This window comes from Salmo salar, chromosome 11 (assembly GCF_965601325.2).
Source record: "Salmo salar chromosome 11, fSalSal1, whole genome shotgun sequence".
NCBI lineage: Eukaryota > Metazoa > Chordata > Actinopteri > Salmoniformes > Salmonidae > Salmo > Salmo salar.
In genome coordinates, this window is record NC_138301.1 from 75,130,167 (window position 1) to 75,155,432 (window position 25,266).

Consider the following 25,266-nt stretch of genomic DNA (forward strand, 5'->3'; position numbering starts at 1 on the left):
GAGCTGTGATGCGCTAAATGATTCACTGAAAGCTGCACATGACCTGATTGTCTGTCCTCTCTGTCTCTCAGATAATCAGGGACGGGATGTATTTCATTTTGCATGGGAGGGTTGTGAGTGTCGGTATTTGTTTAAACCCTCCCCCTCCCATGCCCTCTTTCCTTATCCAGCTACTCTCTCCTCTTCTCTGGCCCACATAGCTACCTTCTGCCAGCAGTGTGTACACACACACACACACACACACACACACACAGAGAGAGATCCTGGCCAACTGCTACGGCAGGTGGCCGGCACCGCTAAGTCCCTCCAGCAATTATCCTCGCTGGGATCCTGTCACCGTGACGACCAGCGCGATGGAACTCTGTCGCCGTGTCTACACGCAGCGGGCCATGGTGATAAGTGGGTTCTTGTTTTGGGCGGGACAAGTCCCAATCAGAACAGAAGCTTGCTCATTCCTTAGGTACATATGTCTGACTCGGAACACTCAATAACCATGGTCTAAAAAGTATACAGTGTTTTATGATTCGATATGACACGTCCCAATTGGAAAAGAAGCTTGCTTGAGCCCTCGATCCCTACACCTGAGGGACCTAGATTTGGATACCAACACTCATCATGGCCTAAAAAGACTAAAACCTAAATATGATACGCAGAGACATTTTGATATGTAATTTGGAGAATTTATGTAGCAGACTAATATACACTGAGTGTACAAGACATTAGGAACACCTTAATATTGAGTTGCACCACCTTTTGCCATCAGAACAGCCTCAATTATTTGGGTCATGGACTTTACAAGGTGTTGAAAGCGTTCCACAGGGATGCTGGCCCATGTTGACTCACAGTTGTGTCAAGTTGGCTGGTGGAACATTCTTGATATGTTATGTTTTTTGTATGCTATTTTAATATGAGAATTAACCAATGATATCAGGCCACACCCAGCCATGATTACAGACACCTGTGTGTCTTTTGACACTATATAAATGAGTCATCCCGCAGTGTTTGTCATTATACCCTGATGAAGACAGCTTGTCTGGCCAAACGTTGGACATAAATATTTTTGCATCTGAGCTCCTAGAGTGTGCGACGCTCCTTTATTTTTTAAAGTGTTCTTGATACACACAGGAAATTGTTGAGTGTGAAAAAGCCAACAGCATTGCAGTTCTTGACACACTCAAACTGGTGCGACTGGCACGTACAATACCCCGTTCAAAGGCACTGACATCTTTTGCCTTGCCCCTTCACCCTCTGAATGCTACACATACAAAATCCATGTCTCAATTGTCTCAAGGCTTAAAAATCCTTCTTTAACCTGTATCCTCTCGTTTATCTACACTGATTGAAGTGAATTTAACAAGTGACATCAATAAGGGATTATAGCTTTCACCTGGATTCACCTGGTCAGTCTATGTCATGGAAAGAGTAGATGTTCCTAACATTTGTACACTCAGTGTAGGTGGGCACATCCATCTTGATGAGAGAGGAAACATAACAAGTTTAGAGACATCCCAACACTGGAGAACTATGTACCAAACATTCATATATTAAATTAAAAAATAATCACTCACAATATCAATGCACTTTGGCTGTTTATCTAAAAAGTAATAGGACTCAATCAAATTCAAATTACCTACACCAACAAGAGGGATGTTTTGTAACTCTCTCTCTCATTATAGTACTTTCCAGGTATTGCCAGCAAGGGGAATAAAGTCCATGACAGCCAAAGAACACAATGTAGTGTTTAGAACAATCATCAAATGAAATGAGCCTCCCATAAAAAAAAACACACAGTGGGACAGACATGGGATATTGCTTTCTTGCATTATGTTGTTTTGTTCAGAGATGTGAGTTTAGGTCACTAGAGGACTCTCTGTCTCCCTTGCCCTGTTGGGGAATGTGATTGTCCTGTACAGAAAAATGTGTGTGTCTGTTATTGGTGATACTTGTTGTCAGTTGTTATGCTGGTGAGTGTGAGCGATAGTGGGACTAGTAGTGTGATATAGTAGGATGAGTGATGAAATCTGTGTGTGTGTTTGTGTGTGCGTGCACGTGCGAGCATCGGTGTGAGTATTGCGTGTGTGTGTGCTGATGTGTGAGACAGAGTGTGTGTCTGCAATATTTTGCTCTACCCTCTTTTGCCACGGTTAATTACAGGCTCAGTTTCCCTGAGGAGTCACAGTGACAGAGGAGCGGCTGGTGTGTGTGTGCGTGCATATGAATGCATGAATCTGCATCTGTACATGCATTCGTCTATATAGCACCAGTCAAAAGTTTGGACACACCTACTCATTCAAGGGTTTTTCTTTGTATGTTACTATTTTCTACATTGTAGAATAATAGCGAAGACATCAAAACTATGAAATAGCACATATGGAACCAAAAAAAGTGTTTAAAAAATCAAAATCACCCTTTGCCTTGATGACAGCTTTGCACACTGTTGGCATTCTCTCAACCAGCTTCATGAGGTAGTCCCCTGGAATGCATTTCAATTAACAGGTGTGCCTTGTTAAAAGTTAATTTGCAGAATTTCTTTCCTTCTTAATGCATTTGAGACAATCTGTTGTGTTGTGACAAGTTAGGGATGGTATACAGAAGATAGCCCTATTTGGTAAAAGACCAAGTCCATATTATGGCAAGAACAGCTCAAATAAGCAAAGAGAAACAACAGTCCATCATTACTTTAAGACATGAAGGTCAGTCAATCAGAAAAAATTCAAGAACTTTGAAAGTTTCTTCAAGTGCAGTCGCAAAAACCATCATCCGCTATGCCGAAATTGGCTCTCATGAGGACCGCCACAGGAAAGGAAGACCCAGAGTTACCTTTACTGCAGAGGATAAATTCATTACAGTTACCAGTCTCAGAAAGTCCAGCCCAAATAATGGCTTCACAGAGTTCAAGTAACAGACTGTCACGTCCTGACCATATACTTTTTGTATTTTTGTATTATATTTGGTCAGGACGTGGCAGAGTTATGTTTGGTTATGGTATAGTGGGGTTGTGAGTGTTGGTTTAGGTTCTAGGTTAGGTTTTCTATGTGTAGGTTGGGTGCTGGACTCTCAATTGAAGGCAGGTGTGTTGAGTTGCCTTTGATTGGGAGTCCTATATTAGTAGGGTGTGTTTGTGGGTAATTGTATTTTGCACTGTGTTTCGTTTCACCTGTGAAACTGTCACCTTTCTCCTTTGCGTGTTTATTTTGTTTTGTTGTTTCCATCTATAATAAATATGATGTGGAACAGTCAACCCGCTGCGTATTGGTCATCGAGTAATTTCGACATATCTTCCGATGAGGGAGAATACGAGGAACGTGACACAGACACATCTCAACATCAACTGTTCAAAGGAGACTGCGTGAATCAGGCCTTTGGGGTCGAATTACTGCAAAGAAACCACTACTAAAGGACACCAATAATAAGAAGAGACTTGCTTGGGCCAAGAAACACGAGCAATGGACATTAGACTGGTGGAAATTTGGTCTGATGAGACCAAATTTGAGATTTCTGGTTCCACCGGCCATGTCTTTGTGAGACGCAGAGTAGTTGAACGAAAGATCTCCGCATGTGTGGTTCCCACTATGAAGCATGAAGGAGGAGGTGTGATGGTGTGGGGGTGTTTTGCTGGTGACACTGTCTGCGATTTTTTTTTAAAACTTTATTCAAGGCACACTTAACCAGCATGGCTACCACAGCATTCTGCAGTGATACACCATCCCATCTGGTTTGCACTTAGTGGGACTATCATTTGTTTTCAACAGGTCAATGACCCAACACACCTCCAGGCTGTTTAAGGGCTATTTGACCAAGAAACTCTTTCAAGACTGTTGGAAAAGCATTCCAGGTGAAGCTGGTTGAGAGAATGCCAAGAGTGTGCAAAGCTGTCATCAAGGCAAAGGGTGGCTACTTTGAAGAATCTAAAATATATTTTGATTTGTTTAATACTTTTTTGGTTACTACATGATTCCATGTGTTATTTCACAGTTTTGATGTCTTTACTATTTTTCTACAATGTAGAAAATAGTAAAAATAAATAAAAACCCTTGAATGAGTAGGTGTCCAAACTTTTGACTGGTACTATACGTGCACATGCATGCAGCTGTGAAAAGCAGGCCAAAAGATGGGAGACAAATCCCAGTACTGGAAGAGAGGAGAAGTGACGAGAGAGGAGAGGGGTGATGAGGGCCGGGTCATCTGGCTGCTGCTCCACCACAGGACAGTGTGCCCAAATTACCAGCAGCCAGGTCTGCATTGTGTGGTAGGCTATCCTTTGGCGGCTTCTGCTGTGTGCAAATGAGACAGTGATGTCCCAATCCCCAGGGTTACTTATCTCTCCTTACCACTAGTTGCTCTGTTTGAGGGATGCTCAAAAACTAGGGGGAGATTGAGCCTATGGCTACCATAGCTGTAGGAAAATGTAACACTAGCCTATGTTCCATTTATGAAACTCAGCCTAAGTACTAATAAAATAATACTCAACCAACTTTAGCAGCTTTGGGGACATATTTCAAGGGACACAGGATATCCTGCTATCTTTTTGCTATAAGTATCCCATGGCTAAAGACAGGAAATCTTAACTTACAAACCCTAGGCTATGTTCCCAATATTGTACTCCATCCAATGATCCAAGAGACAGAGAGGTGAAGTGGTATCATTGGGAGGCTTAGAGGTGGTGTGAGTTCTTCACCTCAGGCTGTCTGAGCCCAGTAACACATCCTCCCTAGTCCCAATTTGAACCGCCTAAGGCTTTATTGATATCATTCCACCAACAAACCATGTGTACCTAAACAGTCTCAGCATGCATGTACATCATGTACACAAACACTCTCGTATGCACGCAGATATGAAACATTGCACCTAAAAGAAATAGAATTATAAACTATGAAAAGATCCACCACCATATTTTACAGTAGGTATGTGGTTCTTTTCTGCTTATACATTCTCATTTCGACACCAAAGTGCTCTATTTTCATATAATCGTACCAAATCAAATCGCTCTTTGGCCACTCACACCAGTGGTGGGTTTGGCATCGAAATGAGAACGCATGAGCAGAAGAAAAAAAACATATCTACTGTAAAATATGGTGGTGGACCTTTGATGTTATGGGCCTATTTTGTTTCCAGTAGTCCTGGGGCTCTTGTTAAGGTTAACAGTATCATGAACTACCCTGTACCAGGACATTTTAGCCAAAAACCAGGTTGCCTCTGCTAGGAGGTTGAAATGGTTAATTGGCCACAAAATCAACATTTTGAAACCCATTGAAAACCTGTTGTTTGAATTGAAGTGCAGACAAATTATTTCAAGGATCTGGAAGGATTCTGTAAGGAGGAATGATCTAAGAATTCTCCCAGCGTGTTCTCCAACTCTGAAAACATTTTAGAAAAAGGGTCAGTCCCATTACCCTCGCAAGGTGAGGTATAGAAAGGTATTGAAAAAAGGGGTGTCAATAATTTTGACGCCTACTTTTTGGTGGAGAAAAAAACACTTGTTAAACAAAATCTCTTTCTCTGAGCAATTGTATTAGAATAAAATAATATAATTTCCAAAGTTTTTTTGAGCATACAGTATAATTTAGTATTTGAATGATTTATTTCACACAGTACTTTTTGCTCATCTTTATCAAGGGTGTCAATAATTTCGGACCCTATTGTTTATAGGCCTAAATAGGATCATTGATGATATAACTATACTGAACAAAAATATAAAAACGCAACATTCAACAATTTCAAAGATTTTACAGATTTATATTTCATAAAAAGGAGATCTGTCAATTGAAATACATTAATTAGGCCATAATCTATGGATTTCACATGACTGGTGCAGCCATGGTTGGGCCTGGGAGGGCATAGGCCCACCCACTGGGGAGCAAGACCCAGCCAATCAGAATGAGTTTTAACCCACAAAAGGACTTTATTATAGACAGAAATACTCCTCAGCACAAACATCCCCCCCAAGAGCTTGGTGAATAGTTGGTCACTTCGCAATGATTAAGTCCCTGCCCTTTGTACACACCGCCCGTCGCTTCTACCGATTGGATGGTTTAGTGAGGTCCTTGGATCGGCCCCGCCGAGGTCGGTCACGGCCCTGGCGGAGCGTTGAGAAGACGATCAAACTTGACTATCAAGAGGAAGTAAAAGTCGTAACAAGGTTCCCACAGGTGATCATTAATGGGTTGCCAGCCTCGGGCGCGGGGCTGTGCTCCAAAAACAAAACTCTGCTGTGAGCTGGGTAGGGTAGGGGACTCACGCCCCCCGCCTCTCCCTTCCCTCGGCACAGGGTTCTTGGCCAGGGGGGTGGCTTCAGCCCCAGGACGGTTCCCCGCATCTCCATGTCCCCTGGGTTGCGCTCGACTAGTTCCACCTTACCTTTCCCCGTTAGGCAAGGCCGCATGGCGCACCTGTGGGCAGGTTTTGGTGTGGAGTCTAACGTGCGTGCAAGTCAGAGGGTTTTCTCCAAACACACCCCGTGGCGCAATGAAAGTGAGGAACGGTGCACGCCAGCTGAGGTGGGATCACTGCCCTATTGGGCCGGGAGCACCACCGGCTCGTCTTGCCGCTCTGTCGGGAGGTGGAGCGTGAGCGCGTGCGATAGCACCCGAAATATGGTGAACTATGTCTGGGCAGGGCGAAGCCAGAGGAAACTCTGGTGGAGGTCCGTAGCGGTCCTGACGTGCAAATCGGTCGTCCGACCTGGGTATAGGGGCGAAAGACTAATCGAACCATCTGGTAGCTAGTTCCCTCCGAAGTTTCCCTCAGGATAACTGGCGCTCAAAGTCTCGCAGTCTTATCTGGTAAAGCGAATGATTAGAGGTCTTGGGGCCGAAACGATCTCAACCTATTCTCAAACTTATTATATTTTTAAATTTCACCTTTATTTAACCAGGTAGGCCAGTTGAGACAAGCTCTCATTTACAACTGCGACCTGGCCAAGATAAAGCAAAGCAGTGCGACAAAAACAACTACACAGAGTTACACATAAACAAACGTACAATCAATAACACAATAGAAAAATCAATGTACAGTGTGTGCAAATGTAGAAGAGTAGGGAGGTAAGGCAATAAATAGGCCACAGAGGCGAAATAATTACAATTTAGCATTAACACTGGAGTGATAGATGTGCAGATGATGATGTGCAAGTAGAGATACTTGGGGTGCAACTGAGCTAGAGGATAAATAACAATATGGGGATGAGGTAGTTGGGTGTGCTATTTACAGATGGGCTGTGTACAGGTACTGACAGCTGATGCTTAAAGTTAGAGAGGGGGATATAAGACCTCAGCTTCAGTGATTTTTGCAATTCGTTCCAGTCATTGGCAGCAGAGAACTGGAAGGAAAGGCGGCCAAAGGAAGTGTTGGCTTTGGGGATGACCAGTGAAATATACCTGCTGGAGTGTGTGCTATGGGTGGGTGTGACCAGTGAGCTGAGATAAGGCAGGGCTATACCTAGCAAAGACTTATAGATGACCTGTAGCCAGTGGGTTTGGCGACGAATATGTGGTGAGGGCAAGCCAACCAGAGCATACAGGTTGCAGGGGTGGGTAGTATATGGGTTTTGCTGACAAAATGGATGGCACTGTGATAGACTACATCCAGTTTGCTGAGTAGAGTGTTGGAGGCTATTTTGTAAATGACATCGCCGAAGTCAAGGATCGGTAGGATAGTCAGTTTTACAAGGGTATGTTTTGCAGCATGAGTGAAGGAGGCTTTGTTGCAAAATAGGAAGCCGATTCTAGATTTAATTGTGGATTGGAGATGCTTAATGTGAGTCTGGAAGGAGAGTTTACAGTCTAACCAGACACCTAGGTATTTGTAGTTGTCCACATATTCTAAGTCAGAACCGTCCAGAGTAGTGATGCTAGTCGGGCGGACGGGTGCGGGCAGCAAATCGGTTGAAGAGCATGTATTTAGTTTTACTAGCATTTAAAAGCAGTTGGAGGCCACGGAAGGTTTGTTGTATGGCACCAGCAGCAAGAGCGACATCATTGATATATACAGAGAAAAAAGTCAGCCCAAGAATTGAACCCTGTGGCACCCCCATAGAGACTTCTAGAGGTCCGTACAACAGGCCCTCCAAATTGACACACTGAACTCTGTCTGAGAAGTAGTTGGTGAACCAGGCGAGGCAGTCATTTGAGAAGCCAAGGCTATTGAGTCTGCTGCTAAGAATGCGGTGATTGACAGAGTTGAAAGCCTTGGCCAGGTCAATGAAGATGGCTGCACAGTACTGTCTTTTATCGATGGCGGTTATGATATCGTTTAGGACCTTGAGCGTGGCTGAGATGCACCCATGACCAGCTCGGAAACCAGATTGCATAGTGGAGAAGGTACGGTGGGATTCGAAATGGTCGGTGATCTGTTTGTTAAATTGGCTTTTGAAGATTTTAGAAAGGCAAGGCAGGATGAATATAGGTCTATAACAGTTTGGGTCTAGAGTGTCTCCCCCTGTGAAGATGGGGATGACCACGGCAGCTTTCCAATCTTTGGGGATCTCAAACGATACGAAAGAGACGTTGAACAGGCTAGTAATAGGGGTTGCAACAATTTCGGCAGATCATTTTAGAAAGAGAGGGTCCAGATTGTCTAGCCCAGCTGATTTGTCGGGATCCAGATTTTGCAGCTCTTTCAAAACATCAGCTGTCTGGATTTGGGTGAAGGAGAAGTGGGGGGGGGGGGGCTTGGGCAAGTTGCTGCAGGGGGTGCTGAGCTGTTGGCTGGGGTAGGGGTAGCCAGGTGGAAAGCATGGCCAACCGTAGAAAAATGCTTATTGAAATGATCGATTATCGTAGATTTATTGGTGGTGACAGTGTTTCCTAGCCTCAGTGCTCTTATTCTCCATGGACTTTACAGTGTCCCAAATTTTTGGGGAATTAGTGCTACAGGATGCAAATTTCTGTTTGAAAAAGCTAGCCTTAGCTTTCCTAACTGAGTATATTGGTTCCTGACTTCCCTGAAAGTTGCATATCACGGGGGCTATTCGATGCTAATGCAGAACGCCACAGGATGTTTTTGTGCTGGTCAAGGGCAGTCAAGTCTAGGGTGAACCAAGGCTATATCTGTTCTTAGTTCTACAAACTTCAAATGGGTAAGAAGCCCGGCTTGGAGCCGGGCGTGGAATGCGAGTTGCCTAGTGGGCCACATTTGGTAAGCAAAACTGGCGTGGCGGGATGAACTGAACGCCGGGTAAAGGCGCCTGATGCCGACGCTCATTAGACCCTAGAAAAGGTTGATATAAACAGCAGGACGGTGGCCATGGAAGTCGGAATCCGCTAAGGAGTGTGTAACAACTCACCTGCCGAATCAACTAGCCCTGAAAATGGATAAATATTCAAACGAGAACTTTGAAGGCCGAAGTGGAGAAGGGTTCCATGTGAACAGCAGTCGAACATGGGTCAGTCGGTCCTAAGAGATGTATGCTCTCTGGGCGAACGCCGTTCGGAAGGGAGGGGCGATGGCCTCGAAAGAGATTCAGGTTCAGATCCCCAAATCCGGAGTGGCGGAGATGGACGCTGCGAGTCGAACGGTAACGCGACCCTTTCCCAGAGAAGCTGGTGGGAATCCCGGGGAGAGTTCTCTTTTCTTTGTCAAGGACAGGGCGCCCTGGAATGGGTTCCGAGAGAGGGGCCCAATCCCTGGAAAGAGTTGCGGTTACGGCGGCGTCCGGTGAGCTCTCGCTGGCCCTTGAAAATCTGGGGGATAGGGTGTAAATCTCGCGCCGGGCCGTACCCACATCAGGTCTCGATTTATAAGTCCAGGATGATAGTAAAGTGGGCAATAAGTGACATTACAAGAAAGGGAACACAGATATAACCGTAAAAAAAGGTTGCAGGTTGGAGGGCCATCTAACAAAAGCAGATCGGAGGGCCGTCAAGCGAAACAGACCAATGAAGCGTGGATAAACAGCGCGAGTTTCTATAACTCTCTGAAGGCAGGGTAAGCTTCTCCCTTCCCTCGGTGTGGTGTTCTGGGCCAGGAGGGTGGCGTCGGCCCTCGCCCGAGCTCAGTTCCCCACATTTCACGTGGCCTGGGTTGCGCCCGACCGGCTCCACCCCCTATTTTCCTGTTAGGCACGGCCGCATGTCGAGACGCTCATGTCTCCGTCATAACAATGGGAGTCATTGTCCCAAAGGCAGGAAGGCAGGCAACAAGGCAGGCAACAAGCTTAGGTCCATAGAAAAGCATTGGGCTTATTTTGGACAGATTTTGGGGAGAGTAAAACCTCTAGCTTCACCTCTTCCTCTCTACTCTCTACTCCACCACACTACCAGCTGCCATCTTCTTCTCCTTTCAAGCACGCTCCTCTTCCGCTAAGCTTCTCTCTCTCCCTCTCTCTCTCGTCTATTTTTAGAGCTGGCTGATTTCTACCTTCTAAAACAGGCAAAATCTGTTGTGGAACAGAAAGGGTTTTTTCCCTTCTTTCACACATGAACATACTGTACACACACACACTCCGTTCCTCCCTCATCTGTCACTACACACATGGCGAGGAATCAATTTTCATGTGGGTACTTTACCTAAGGGACTTGATTGAAGGTTTTGGTTCAAACCAAGCCACATGAAAGACGTACTGTACACTAACGCAGGCTTGTTGTCTCTCTCTCTGTGTGTGTGTGTGTGTGTGTGTGTGTGTGTGTGTGTGTGTGTGTGTGTGTGTGTGTGTGTGTGTGTGCGCGGACAGTGCTGGTCTGATTTCATCTTTCTGCTTAGCTAAGATCTGATCTTCTCCACCTCTCCCTCATCATTATCTCTCTCTCTCTCTCCCCTCCCTCCCTCCCTGCAACACACACAAACCATCCCCAGGGGTTACACACCACCAAAACAGTACAACTACCATGTATAGAGAGCTCGCTACAGTACAGTAGCATCGTCCTCAAAAGAAAGAGGGCCGCCATGTTTAAAGGAGCTACCATACTGCCCCAGTTGGCAGAGAAGGACACTACCTATAGCTAGCTCCACTCCCCATGAACAGGAGATGAATATAACAGTGTATCCCAGAGGAGAGGAGGAACAGGGCTAAACGAAGGCAGGGAAATCTGTGCCTCAACACCAAACTAGCATCCGCTGAATTTCACGGTCTTTGTTTTGGGGCAACAGTGTATTCATGTGAAAAATAATTAAGTTACAGTGGTGACATACATTAGTGAAAAAGCGCACGCACATACACACACACATAAAAACACAGAACACACACATGCATAAAACACCCACACATACACACACACACTACTGTAGTGTAGGTCTTTAAGTTACATCTGTCCCACTATTGCATAACGTAATCGAAAACAGTATTGGGATCTGACTAATGTCCATATGTCCATTCATATACTTCAGCACCATGTCGGTGTCTTCCAAGTGCTGCTCTCTCTCTTTGGGGCTCAAACCATTTCAGGACCATGGCGCTCTCTACCAATGCATACTGTACACAGATGCTGAACTGCCATCACACGCACGCACATGCATGTACTGTATGCATCCATACACACAAACATACATGCACACACACACTTTCTCTGTTTGTTACTTATTCCGATGAACACCAAGATTGTTGAAACTTCAATCACTATTTAACTTTTATAAATAAATGATTTTGGGGGAGTTAACAAGTGCACACTTCAGTGAAGGAATGAAGTATGCAGAATGGTGACGACACACAGCTTTAGATGATCTAAGAGTAGGGATGCACGATATATTGGTCGATATTAGCTAAAAATGCCAACATCGGTATCGGCCTGATGTCTAGTTTAACGCCAATGTGAAAGCTGACGTGCATACCTATAATGTAGGTACAGCACATAATGACGCCACATAAAATTTTCCGCTACTGTCAGGGATTTCTTCGTCGTCAGACGATATGGCGAAATCATCGTCGGAAAATGAGGACCAATATGCAGCAGAGTTGATATAGTTCATTTTGAACGTTTAATAAACTCAAAGATGAACATACAAAAATAACAAAACGAACTCACGATATACTGACAGTCCTGTTAGGCTCACGCACACTAAACACGAAACAATCTCCCACAAATACACAGACAAACATACCCAAGTAATATAGGACTTCCAATCAAAGGCAACACCACACAGCTGCCTTCAATTGGAAGTCCACCCCAATTAACTCAACATAGAAATAGATTACCTAGACTAAACATAGAATTACATAAACAAGGAACAGTGCCCAAAAACCCCGGAATACATAAATCAAATGCCCTTTTTAGAAAAACCACCACCCCGAACCACATAAACCAAATACCCTCTGCCACGTCCTGACCAAACTACAATAACAATGAACCCTTATACTGGCCAGGACGTGACAGCTACACGTGCAACACAGCATCCCTAACCTAGCCCACAATGTCTGCTGTGTGGATCGAGCAGTCAACAAGTCGAGCAGTCAATTGAAAGATAAATAAAATTTCAGCGAGACAACTCAAAGGCGAAATCTATTAACGCCAAGATAATGGAATTCATTGTCCTTGACAATCAACCGTTCCCTGTCGTGGGTGATGTTGGCTTTCGCCGACTGGTTGAGCACCGGTACACAATAACGTTACCAAGTGCGCTATTGTTCAGATGTTGCCCTACCGGAGTACACAGTAATAGCGTCACTGCTATTATCTTCATGACATACTATGGAACGCTGTTTGGGTCTTTGCGTGTCAAAAAATATACACATTATTTGACGAATTAAATGAGCTTTTAATTTGACATGTCAAATAACACAGTTCTATTATATAATGTTGTGTGTTCTGAATTTGCACGTGCAAGCCAAGCGCCACCACTACTATCAGTAGCACTGTCAAAGCTGTACAAAAAAAGTCTGCAAACAAGCAAACACAAACAATGTGTTTACAATACCGTGTTGGTAATAAAGCATTATTTGTTCGACCGCAACTTCTGGGGTAGCTAGCTAGCTTTAGCTTGGTACTTAGATCGTGCCAATACAACCAGGCTGAAAACAATAACCAGTTGAAACTGCAGTCATTTAAACTATTCTTATTAATGATTAAGGAATCCTTGTGCGTAGGTATTAGCTTGGTAGCCACGTGTTGTTCGCCTATTGAAATTGAACTTCAGTTCATGAAAATAAATAGCTAGCCAGCTACTTAACCCTGTTGCCCAAAGCAGCCAGCTAGCTTCATCTGGCTAGTGAGAGCTGACAGGGTTATGTGTTGAGAAGCTAGCCACATTAAGGATTAGGCACAATAGTGGAATTTACAGTTTGCCTTCAAAATAAAAGTACCTCTTTGAAATTGATGCAGAGGGTTACAATTGGTGGAATCATGCCATATTAAGACTAGATCATGTTAAACAAGGTTGGAATGTGAAGCAATGAAATGGGGTATCAGTCTACTCGGTGACACCCACAGAACACAACTGTGAAGAGTATACCCAAATATTAGCGCTGTAGCTTCTATCGCGGGACTGTGACCGTGTGAAATCCCCTCCCCAGTCAGCCTATTGTGTGTATTGACATTCATTATGCCCTGTACAGTTTTACCTAAGGATTGGGGATCAATGAAATGGGGTAACAGTCTACTCAATACCCAATATACATATTTTCCCAACTTCCTCCTCAGAGTTATCAGACTCCAAAACATCCACGCAGTATTGTTTTCCCGCTGGAATAGTGTTCAATACACATAGATTGACAATAAATGTGGCTCAATTCACAGTTGTTTCAGAGTCCCACCATAAGAGCTACGATGCTAATGTTCTCTGGGTGTCACTGAGTAGACTGATACCCCATGTTATTGATCCACAATCCATAGGTAAGGTTGTTCAGTGAAATAAGTAATTTGTCCAGTGTGATTTCAACAGATTTTTGTCAAATTAACAAATGATTGTCTTTTATTGATTTTATATACCAACATTACAATCTCGTTTAGCATGATCTATTAAATTATGGTATAATTCTACTATTTGTATTCATTTGCATCACTGTCAATGACATACTTTTACTTTGAAGGCTAACCACAAAGTCCACTATTGGAGCTAATCCTTATTGTGGCTAGCTTCACATAGATGGGTCTGACCACCATTAATCAAATAAGAACTGTCTTGTAAATTAGGGTTATTTTAGAGGATGACACCTAGCTATATAGGTTTTGCTATATTTTTGGGGAAGAACATTGTTTGCATCCATGAGATAGCTAGCTTTTTTTATGACCAGCACTGTTGGTGCACGAGACAACTTTACCAGTATCATAGCATACATATCGATGAATCGTTGTGACATATGAAATACGAGTGATAGTTATTACACATTGATTACACTATGTAAAACATTTATAAACACGTTAAATTATGTGACGTGCAGTCATATTCAGGTCCTGATTGGTCAACAAGCTTATTTGACACGTCAAATAGTGTTATTTGACGCGTATCTTTTTTGACATGCAAAGACCCAAACGGCGTTCCATAGAAATCCTGGTTGAGAATGAAACGACTGAACAAATGAACAGCGCAGCAAGTAAGTGAAAGAAATAGGCTTTGATTATGTTTGACTGGTAATGGAGACATACGTCATTGCCAACAAAATAACTTTTTGGTGTGTGTGTGTGTAACCTTTATTTAACTAGGCAAGTCAGTTAAGAACAAATTCTTATTTGCAATGAAGGCCTAACCTGGACAACGCTGGGCCAATTGTGCACCACCCTATGGGACTCCCAATAACAGCCGGATGTGATACAGCCTGGATTCGAACCAGGGACTGTAGTGACGCCTCTTGCACTGAGATGCAGTGCCTTACACGGAACCCAAACCGGCTGCGCGCGTGCGCCATCGTGCATAAATGTATTTTGTCCCCCCACACCAAACGTGATCACAACACGCAGGTTAAAATATCAAAACAAACTCTGAACCAATTATATTTATTTGGGGACAGGTCGAAAAGCATTAAACATTTATGCCAATTTAGCTAGTTAGCTTGCACTTGCTAGCTAATTTGTCCTATTTAGCTAGCTTGCTGTTGCTAGCTAATTTGTCCTGGGATATAAACATTGAGTTGTTATTTTACCTGAAATGCACAAGGTCCTCTACTCCACCAATTAATCTACACATAAAACGGTCAACCGAATCGTTTCTATGCTTTTTCTTCTCTGGACTTTATATTGCGATTGGCAACTTTCATAAATTAGGTGCATTACTGCCACTGACCTCGTTCGTCTTTCAGTCACCCACGTGAGTATAACCAATGAGGAGATGGCACGTGGGTACCTGCTTCTATAAACCAATGAGGAGATGGGAGAAGCAGGACTTGCAGCGCGATCTGCGTCAGAAATAGAACTGATTTCTATTTTAGCCCGTGGCAACGCAGACGCTCGTTGGTGCGCGCGAGCAGTGTGGGTGCAATAATTGAATAACATAGGTTTCTACATTTATTTTGCACCCCTCGCGCACGCGACACAAGCAGTGTGGTCAGCCTGTTAGACCGCTGCATCCATGTGTGTGTTAACTATTTAACTGTTCTAGAATGCGTAAAAGACCGCAAAAATGTTAAATATTGGTTATTGGTATCTTTGTTTTGGCAAGGAAAATATTGGATATCGGTATCGGCCAAAAATGTCATATCAGTGCATCACTATCTAAGAGGAAGGGACCAGTCTGCTCCACTGAAGCCTATAGATCCCAGCTGGTGTAGAAACTGATGACTAAGACTAATCTGCTGTCCCAGGTACCACCCAGCATCTCTCTCTCCCTATGGAACATTCCGGGAGGATAGAGGGAGCCTAAGACTGGGATCTGGAACGGAACATACCATGGCGGCTAGCGTCCGGAGCTCCTTGTAAGGAAGAAGCCCATTAAGGAGAGCATCAATATTTCATCGCTGAGAAACATAATTGTGAAGGTTTCTAGCTGCAGGTCCGGGCCATGCCATTAGAGGGCAAACGTCAATACAGGAGGCCCCAGCATTTTTCTCTCTCTCTCTCACAGGACGCCTCAGCATCTCTCTCTCTCTCTCCCCCTCTCTCACACAGGATGCCTCAGCATCTCTCCCTCTCTCACACAGGACGCCTCACCATCTCTCTCTCTCACACACACACAGGACGCCTCAGCATCTCTTTCTCTCACAGGACGCCTCAGCATCTCTTTCTCTCACAGGACGCCTCAGCATCTCTTTCTCTCACAGGACGCCTCAGCATCTCTCCCTCTCTCACACAGGATGCCTCAGCATCTCTCCCTCTCTCACACAGGACGCCTCACCATCTCTCTCTCTCACACACACACAGGACGCCTCAGCATCTGTTTCTCTCACAGGACGCCTCAGCATCTCTTTCTCTCACAGGACGCCTCAGCATCTCTCCCTCTCTCACACAGGACGCCTCAGCATCTCTCCCTCTCTCACACAGGACGCCTCAGCATCGCTCTCACAGGACACCTCAGCATCTCTCTCTCTCTCACACAGGACACCTCAGCATCTCTCTCTCACACACACACACACAGGACGCCTCAGCATCTCTCTCTCTCTCTCTCTCCCTCTCCCCCTCTCTCCCTCTCCTTCTGAGGAGCAGTCACTGGAGAGGGCTTTCTCAGGCCGTCAGCAGTTTCTACTACTTCTACATTAAACAAATCATTAACCATTAGGTATCCGAGGAAGGAGCATATCCACTCTGCTTCACGTTATCAAATGATCCTTGAGTCCTGTTATTAGTCTCAATGAGGAGGTGTGTGTGTGTGTAGATATGTTTGTAAAATGCAGGATTAAGGTAGCCATACACTCTTAGAAAAAAGTGTTCCAAAAGGGTTCTCGGTAGATCCATTTGTAGACAGTTCTAGGAAAAACCTTTAGATGATAAAATGGTTATTGGTAGAACCTTCATAGAGGATTCTAAGCAGAACCCTTCATAGAGGGTTCTAGGTAGAACCATATACAGACGGTTCTTTGAAAAAGCCTAGAACCCTCTGCAAAAGTTTCTACCCAGCCCCAAAAAAGGGTCCCCCTATAGGGACAACACAAATAACCCTATATGGTACTACTTAGCACCTTTTCTAAGAGTGTACAATACACAGTGTGTGTATGTGAAAGTGTGGTTCTGAGACATCAGTGGATAATGAGTAAATCACTTCTACTCTATTAGAGTTCTGTATCTCTGTCCTTGGTTGTAAGTCCTCCCTCATCTGATTACCTCACTGACTCATTGACTGGGTAGCTGTTACAAGGATTGTCCAGCCAAGTGATAGGGATCCTGCGCCAAACACATTAAGTAGACTCTCAGATTGTGTCAAGTTGTGACAATTAAAAGTAAGCAGTATGCTGTAGCTAAAACAGGCCCACAGAGGTAGCCTATTCTAAAAAGTTTCAAACTATCCAAACTTCCTACTTCTAGAGTTTAATTCCACTCAACAACCTATTAAAGCGGGAACTATAACGTTGAGCCTTGCATTCTAATGCCTAGTATTTTCCCGCAGTTCTCCACTCTCGCCCTGCGAGTGCCCTTGAAACGAAAGGTCCTCCACCCTCTCTCTCTCGTCTTGATGCTGTTTAGCAGGCGAAATTTGAAGTCCTCCCGAAAACGCAATCAAGCCGGTTGACAGTCTGCCAACACAATGTGAATGTAAACAACACCTCCGCAACGCTCTCAGTGAGCTCGAGCCCATGGCCAAGTCATTTCACTGATGTCATGGCTTTTGGAGCCCGCCAAACTTGGCCAAGGCCCGTTCAAGCCTGCTCGAATTCACACCGCATCAGGAGGTTCTGACCTGACTAAGCCCAATAGCCTGGTATGTTTTTTTTATCCAACTCTGCTTCTGTTGTTCTCACATTTCCTTTATTGAGCAAAAACTCTGCATATCGCCTCTTACTGTGTTATTTAAGTCCGCAAACAAATTAGACTTTCCCAAGTCACACTGAAATAGTGTTGATTGCAAATAGGCATTGCGATAGGTTACCCCTTGCCTGGATGTTCCCTGGACTATAGTTCAGGCCTGTCAATTCAACTCATTCTTTAATTCATCACCCTCACTGCAGCAACTTCCAACATCAATTTCAGTGCATTCCAATAAACCAACCACTCCACCTTTTCAACTAACCAGAGTGCAGAATCTCTCAGGTGGGTTCCCGCAGGTGATGCCCGGTGGGTCCACCTTCACCCGCATGTAGTCCTTCATGGACTGGGCCTTGGGCTGGCATGCATACTGCTCCCACACGGCGCCATCGTCCGTGCTCACCAGGGACTTGCACAGGTCGTACTGGCCCAGCGTCAAGGAGGCAAAGCAGTGCAGGAGGAGCAACACGGCCTGGCGGAGCATGGCACGAGAGTGGTCCGAGGACGAGTGGGGTCTGGCGGCAAAGGGCGAGGGCGGCCACATTAGTCAGAGTTGGGGCGAAGAGCATGGAACTCGACTGAGTATCATACGGACACAGTAAGTAACTTTGTTGTCACCAAGATGCGTCTGCACGCTCACCTGAGCTTAAGGGGACGTTTTGGGGATGATGGAAAAAATACAAATGCACTAAGAGAAATAAAAGTGTTCGAGTTGGCTAAGTCAATTCACAGCCGTTCAACAAACGTGGGCCTACAAATATCACAGGTCCTTTAGGAAATTAAACTAACTTGTTTTGATGTCGGATATGGAAAAGTGACAAATAATAGAGCAGGGGGCGTCGAAAGTCAGAGAAACTTCTCATCTACTTCAACCATATAGTGGCGCCAGTGCTGCGTTTGCGGTGGTGGGGGTGATGGTTGGAAAATCAGCAGAACAAATCCATATTTCAGAGGTCCTTTTCGGCTGGAAGAGATGAGAGCTTCCCGCTAGGGATGATAAGGTACAGTTGACTATGTCTTTAGATACAGCCATCAGGTCGTGACGCAGCGGTCCGGCGCCTTGCCTCAATGATTGTCCTGGAAAGAAGAGGGAAATGATAAGGATATTAGACTGATAGAGGGAGAGAGAGACTACATAGCATAGTTTATCTTGTTCATCACATGTTTCGCTTATCTTATTTTCCAATATTGGACATTTAGGCTACATAACCTAATTTGTATTGGGAGAGTAGGCCTATGACTGAACTTCCAAGAAACTGGACAAAACCATGTAGGCTGACACAGAGGATATTGTAAGCAAACAGATGTTTGTATGTAATACCGTATGTCATTGTGATCGTGTAGGTGACATATTTCCGAGATAATATTTCCAGAATTATGCACAAGTTTTTAAGTCATATGCAGGGCTTGATGGCAATTTTCAAAAGTTGGGTATGTGTGGGTGGTGTGCTTTGGGCGTGGACTGTCAATGAAAGAATGAAAGATATATGAGCTAAAACTTAATTTATGATGTATCATATGCATTGCGTCTTGGAAGGGGGGTTGAAGAAAAGTGAAAAAGTCACTCCACCACTTTGTGCATTCGTTCCATAAAATATGAGGCATCCTAACTTTACCTGCATCACCATGCATTATATCTGACATAGCACTTAGTAAATTATTACACACACCTTCACTCTGCTGTCCTGATTGCGCCCCTGCGTAAATGTAACAGTATAGCTTCCGTCCCTCTCCTCGCCCCAACCTGGGCTCGAACCAGGGACCCTCTGCCGCCTATGCGCGAGAGAGTTTGAATCGGCATCGCCTTTCCAAACGCTAGATGACCAGAGTGAGCAAAATGCGTTTTAATTGGATTAACCCTGTTCACAGTTTGGCTTCGCTGTCCCACAGATATATTTTTTCTCCGCGAAAATTAGGTAAAGCTAAATTCAGCTTTTAGTTTGAAAGTCGCCAAAGCTGTTGTTTAACTCGAAATACGGTATAGAGGTGTGTCTGACTAGTGCTTCTGCTTGCTTCAGCAGCGCCAATCGAAGGTAGCAACCGTTCAGGCTGCATTTCATTTGGTAGCCTAATAAATCATATTATTTCTAAACATAATATGAAGTGACAACTGTTTTATTGATTGCAGAGTATATGCCTATTAATATTTTGAATAGTGAGTGACAATGTAATAGTCTACATCACTCGAAGTGAGCGGTGCGTTTTAGACTAGGTTTCGTAATCTCGTAAAAAAAAAAAATCTAACATTTTGACACGTGTCCGATTTGCGACTTACTTAGAACATTCATCTGATCCGGGAGAGCTTCTCTGTCCCTTTATACGACCGCCTCTCTGCCGTAAACCTTGCACGGCTCCATCTACACTATCGGGCTCCTGTCGAGGTGTAGGTTACTGTACTCCACTCCTGTTATCTGGTCTGGTCTCCTTGTTGGTCTTCTCCAGCGGGTAACTTTTTTATTACACCGCGGAAGGCTGCACAGGGTAGAACGGTGTCCTAGATCTGGAAACGGGCGGTTGGGAAAAAAGAGCGTGATTTCCAGCGTGCAGGAGAATCAAAAGTGAAAATATTGACTTTGAGGAAGGGCTGGTGCCCGTTTCTTCTCCTCCCACTTTACAAGCTCGGGTTTACCCGGGATGCTCAAGGGCAGAAAAAAATGCTGGGTGGAAAATCTCTCTCTCCCCTTCTCTCTCTTATGTACTCACTTACCCTTCTCTCTCTCTTATGTACTCACTTACCCTTCTATCTCTCTCTTATGTACTCTCTCTCTCTCTCTCTCTCTCTCTCTCTCTCTCTCTCTCTCTCTCTCTCTCTCTCTTAATGCCTGGGCTAAATCCTTTTCACCATCACTTCCAATCACTTTCAGGGCTTTTATCTGCTAACCTCCGGGGCGGGCGGCGCAACTTCGCTCTCGACGCTTTCTCGCGTGGGCCGACGTGCACCAAACTGAACTGTCCCACAGGCTGATCAGCACGCGCTGCTTAAAGGACCTGCGGAGAAGTGGAGCTATAGCCTATGTTGTATCGTTCTGCTCTCTGTGTCACCGATTCATCCTGTGCGTCCGAGCGGTCCGATAGTTGTATCAGGAAATCGCTAGCAGCAGATAAACCAGAGTTGTTTACGCGTTTTAAACGTGTTGGATAGATGGCGGTTTAGATGCGGGACATAAACACTGCGCGGGTTTAACACCATCTATATTGGATTTCTATTTGACATATCTTTTTCAACTGTGCTGTTTCACAAAAGTTCTGAACCTTTCTATTCTCATTGTTTCTACAGATTGAAAATAAAATGTTTTGCTAAAAGTATTATTATATAATTGATCGATTGACTATGCCTTTTCAGATCGCTCAGTAGTGCTATCTGCAGGGTTAGCTCCAGGTAAATGTTGCAATTCTTCAGCCATTCCTGAACCTGCGACCAAAAACAAGCTACATATGGACAGTACCAAAACAAATTATCTAATGATTCTGCCTCTTCGCATCAAAATCTGCAGAGCTGGGAAAGTTGTATCCCCCATATAATTAAAATTCCATTGGTTGCAAGAATTTTGTATAATAATTTAAATTGAAAATTTTTGAATCTGGCGTCGTTTTGCGTATCTGTTCATCATAAACCATATGTGCCATGGAATCAGTACGTCACAAATCTTTTCAACTTTTTTGCAATCTATATGGCACGGCTGTCAATGTTTTGGTCCTTAAATTGAACTGGTATACTTTTTTATTTATCACAATTTTCTTCAACCAATGATGGTCTTTAATGCAGGGCCGACAGGCAAGTTCCTTACTTTCCACTTTCCTCTTCCATTTTTGCAGTAATGCTGCATTAGTTGGTTGTAATTTTGGGTAGAGCAGACATTTCCATATGTTTTTGTTGGCTGCTGTGTGACATAGCTCCACCGGTCCTATAAAAAAAAATGTAACCTTTATTTAACTAGGCAAGTCAGTTAAGAACAAATTCTTATTTTCTATGACGGCCTAGGAACAGTGGGTTAACTGCCTTGTTCAGGGGCAGAATGACAGATTTTTACCTTGTCAGCTCCGGGATTCAATCCAGCAACCTTTCAGTTACTGGTCCAATGCTCTAACCACAAGGCTACCTGCCACCCTTATAGCTCTGGCTAGCATTGGTTTATGTTGTTGATGTGCATAACTGCAATAAAAAACACAGTTCCACTTACCAGGTGATGATCATTTCAAACTTAACTTCTTGTTGAAAGTTATTCTTTAAAAGGGAGAAGCAAACACATTTAGCAACAACATCCTCTTTGATAACACCTGCTGCAGCCACTGCAAACTAGCCCACAACAAAAGCTTCTAGCTAGACCATGGGAAAAATACTGCTCGCTATTGCTCAGTGACCTGTTAAGCTATCTAGCTAGATACTAGCTAACATTAGCGAGCTGAATCCTAGCTCTTGAAAACTCTAGGCGGCATTCTGCCTTCTCTCTACAGTTTTCAGCGGGCAGCTTTGCCCACAACTGGCTCATGTGAACTACAATCCTGACGCTGTGTTTTGATGTTTAGAAACATCAGTAATCATCGCTTGCGATATGGCTTTCAAAACATGGCCCTTATCTTTCATCAGCGAGAAAAAATCATTCAAATAAAAAGATGAACTTACTGTAGCCGTTTTGCACAGATCCATACAGTTATTGGTGCCTCCTGTCTGACGAAACGACACTTTTGCGACACTTCCAGAGTCATGCTTACACAGTGTTCAGCGCAAGCTAGATAACTAATTAGCACAGGTGGTCTTCTGTCTGTTTTTGGTAAACAAGCGCTGTAACATAGCGATATAGCTGCGTGGGAACACTAACCCTAACCGTATAAAGGTGTGTATCAATTTAACCTTTTTTATTATTATTATTTCTCGCTGATATGAAATATAAGGTCCTTATGCTTCCAAAAATGTACCACAAGTGATGCGTGTTAATGTTCAGACCGAGCGTCGGGGCTCTTAACAAAACTCATGATCAAGGGCTAGCTGAATCCCAGACATAGGGGGAAAGCGTGAGAGGAAAAGTATGCCTTTGGGAGCATTTCACCTTTACTTTTTATGTAGCCTACAACAGGTAGGCCCCCTAATTATGTAAATATAAATGTCAGGTCAGCAACGATAGGTAGCTATCCTAGTTGCAGTCGCTAAGCTAACGTTAGCTACCTAGCAGCACCACCACAATATTATGTCCTTTACCTTTAATAATAATAGCTAGCTAGAAGAATAACTATTTAGATGCTTACTTGAAAGGTTGCTACTGGCTGCCGGATGCAAGATGTATGAGACAGAACCCTGATGGAGCAAGATGGATGAAGCTGCTAGCAAATCCACTGGCTGGTTAGTGCAGCTAGCTTGTCAAAATGTCTAATCAGATGAAGTGATTGTTCTGATAGAAGACAGTGCAAAGAAACAATTGCTGCTACCGCACAATATCTTTTTTTCAAACAACTCGTACACAAAAAAGGGAATTATCACAATCTTTTTAAATGTCTGTTTTATTTCGACCTCATAGTGTGGCAATATCATCCCAAACTAATTTTAGATGTTCAGACTGCACTGTCCCTTTAACATTTATTTTAAGCCTTTTCCAGAAAAGAGAATTAGACAAAACATGAAATAAATAGTCTGACGATGGTGCTGGACCATCTGACATAAAAAGAAAAGGGGAAAGTATGATGAAAAAAAAATTGTAATAAAGGTTCAAATCCAGGTCATGTGACATGATTAACCAAAACACAGGGCCCTACTATAGGCTGCTGGGGGATGAAGGTAGGGATGAAGGTAGGCATAATTTAATTTCTAAAATATCAAGCCCCTCATTCATCACCATCATCACTGCTGACATTTGAATCAAGTTACATTGAAGTGGATCTAGTGGAGTGTAAAACTATTGGAATATACAATATTCCAATCGTTTACCAGGTTTTACCTGTTTTTGATCACCATTATACAGTAAAACCTTGAGAATTGGGAGGGGTAGTATTATCAAAGACAGTACAGTATGAAGATAGGCAAAAACTGCTTCTCGAAATATAAATCCCCGATCACACTTGTAGGTGATATCATGGCGATGTTGGCTAGCTAAGCTCATGCGTAGTATCACGTCATCTGGTCTAACGGTCATCAAGCGCCGAGCTGCGCATTTGCAGGCCATCAAAGGCACTCCTTCGATATAAAGTTGTTTTTGATGAAATTGGAAATGTGTCACTTTGTTGGAGTAATAACATCTTCAACTACTTACAACATTGTCTCGAATTTAGGTTGTGCCTTTAGATTTTGAGAAAATGAACAACTAAGGAAGAATTTTCACTTCTCTCATTGACTTCTCAAACCCCAAACCCTGGCCTGGTCGGTTTCACAAGCGTTCCCGGAAGTCTCGCAATGTTGTGCATCTAGGCTTAGAAACTCTATGGTATTATCAAATTATTCAGCCTTGATGTAACAAAAGTTTAGGGAAGCAATAGATGTGATGCATTGTTTCCATAGGCCTAACCATCTCAAGCAAGACCAAAGACCAGCAAATAAATAGAGTATAGTTTTATTGATCCCAACTTGGGAAATTATTTTATCACCTCAAGCATCATCAATGATTACAAGGATAAGACAAGGCTTAAGGACAAACACATAATAAAAAAAAACATATAAGACACGTATGAAAGCACCTGCATGCTGCACCTTAGTAGCCAGAAAGATAGAGACCAATACTTTAGCATACTTTAATTAGCAATAAAATGTCCAATAAGTTGACTACAAACAGAAAGTTGAATACAAAAACATACATGTCAATAATATCCAAAGTGAGATCATTCATTGACGTATTTATTGATGCTGAAATGTTCTGATGCCAAGTCTCGTTTCAAGTGAACTGGATTCGATGTGACCAAACTAGCTAATGTCAGTGACAGTGCTGACGTCAGGAAAATGACCAAATCTAAATCAGGTGTGGGCCTTTGAGAAAGATGTCAGGACTCATATCATATGGACAGCTTTTCTAACTTTGATGAATGCCACATCCTAATGCATGTTATGTGACTCCAAGCTATCACGGGCCAATTTAGCCTGTTTATTTACTTATTTTCTCAACTGTCATCGGCATTTTAGAGTGTTTATATGAAGACTTCATTACAGAGTAAAACATTTATTCGTAGATGGGTGAAGGGGGCACTGCAAGGGTTAAGAAGAATCTGAAAGATGTGAGAAAGACAGAGGAGACGCACGCGGCAAGGACAAACTATCGATCAACGCCACGCTGTACTGTCAGTGTTCCCTTCCAAATCTCTCTCACTCTCTCTCTCTCTCTCTCTCTCGCTCTCTTTCTCCTCTTCTCTTCTCTCTCTCTTTCTCTCTTCTCTTCTCTCTCAAATCACCATAAAGAAAGTTGTAAACCAGAAAACCCCATGACATTGTTATTACACCATAGCCTATTGTAGCTTCGGGTTCTTCTCTTGTAATACATGTCAGAGCTTTTAAATGTTTGAAGTGCAACGCAGCTGTCACCAGCTGGGCTCATAT

The 25,266-nt window shown here is 43.6% G+C and overlaps 1 protein-coding gene across 2 annotated transcripts in view; it reads right to left on the minus strand.

Annotated features, from left to right (window-relative positions):
* The window catches only part of LOC106562870 (netrin-G2), a 166,397-nt gene extending 145,825 nt beyond the window's left edge, over positions 1–20,572 (minus strand). The window contains exons 1-2 of one of the 2 annotated variants that reach the window (XM_082958047.1): positions 20,029–20,572; positions 18,019–18,830 (exon numbers count right to left, since the gene is read on the minus strand). In XM_082958047.1, the coding sequence (XP_082814173.1) occupies positions 18,019–18,297 (279 nt within the window). In that variant the 5' untranslated portion in view covers positions 18,298–18,830; positions 20,029–20,572. The remainder of the gene's footprint in view (positions 1–18,018; positions 18,831–20,028) is intronic. The other variant, XM_082958048.1, reaches the window with a different exon arrangement.
* Positions 20,573–25,266: the final 4,694 nt, after the last annotated feature.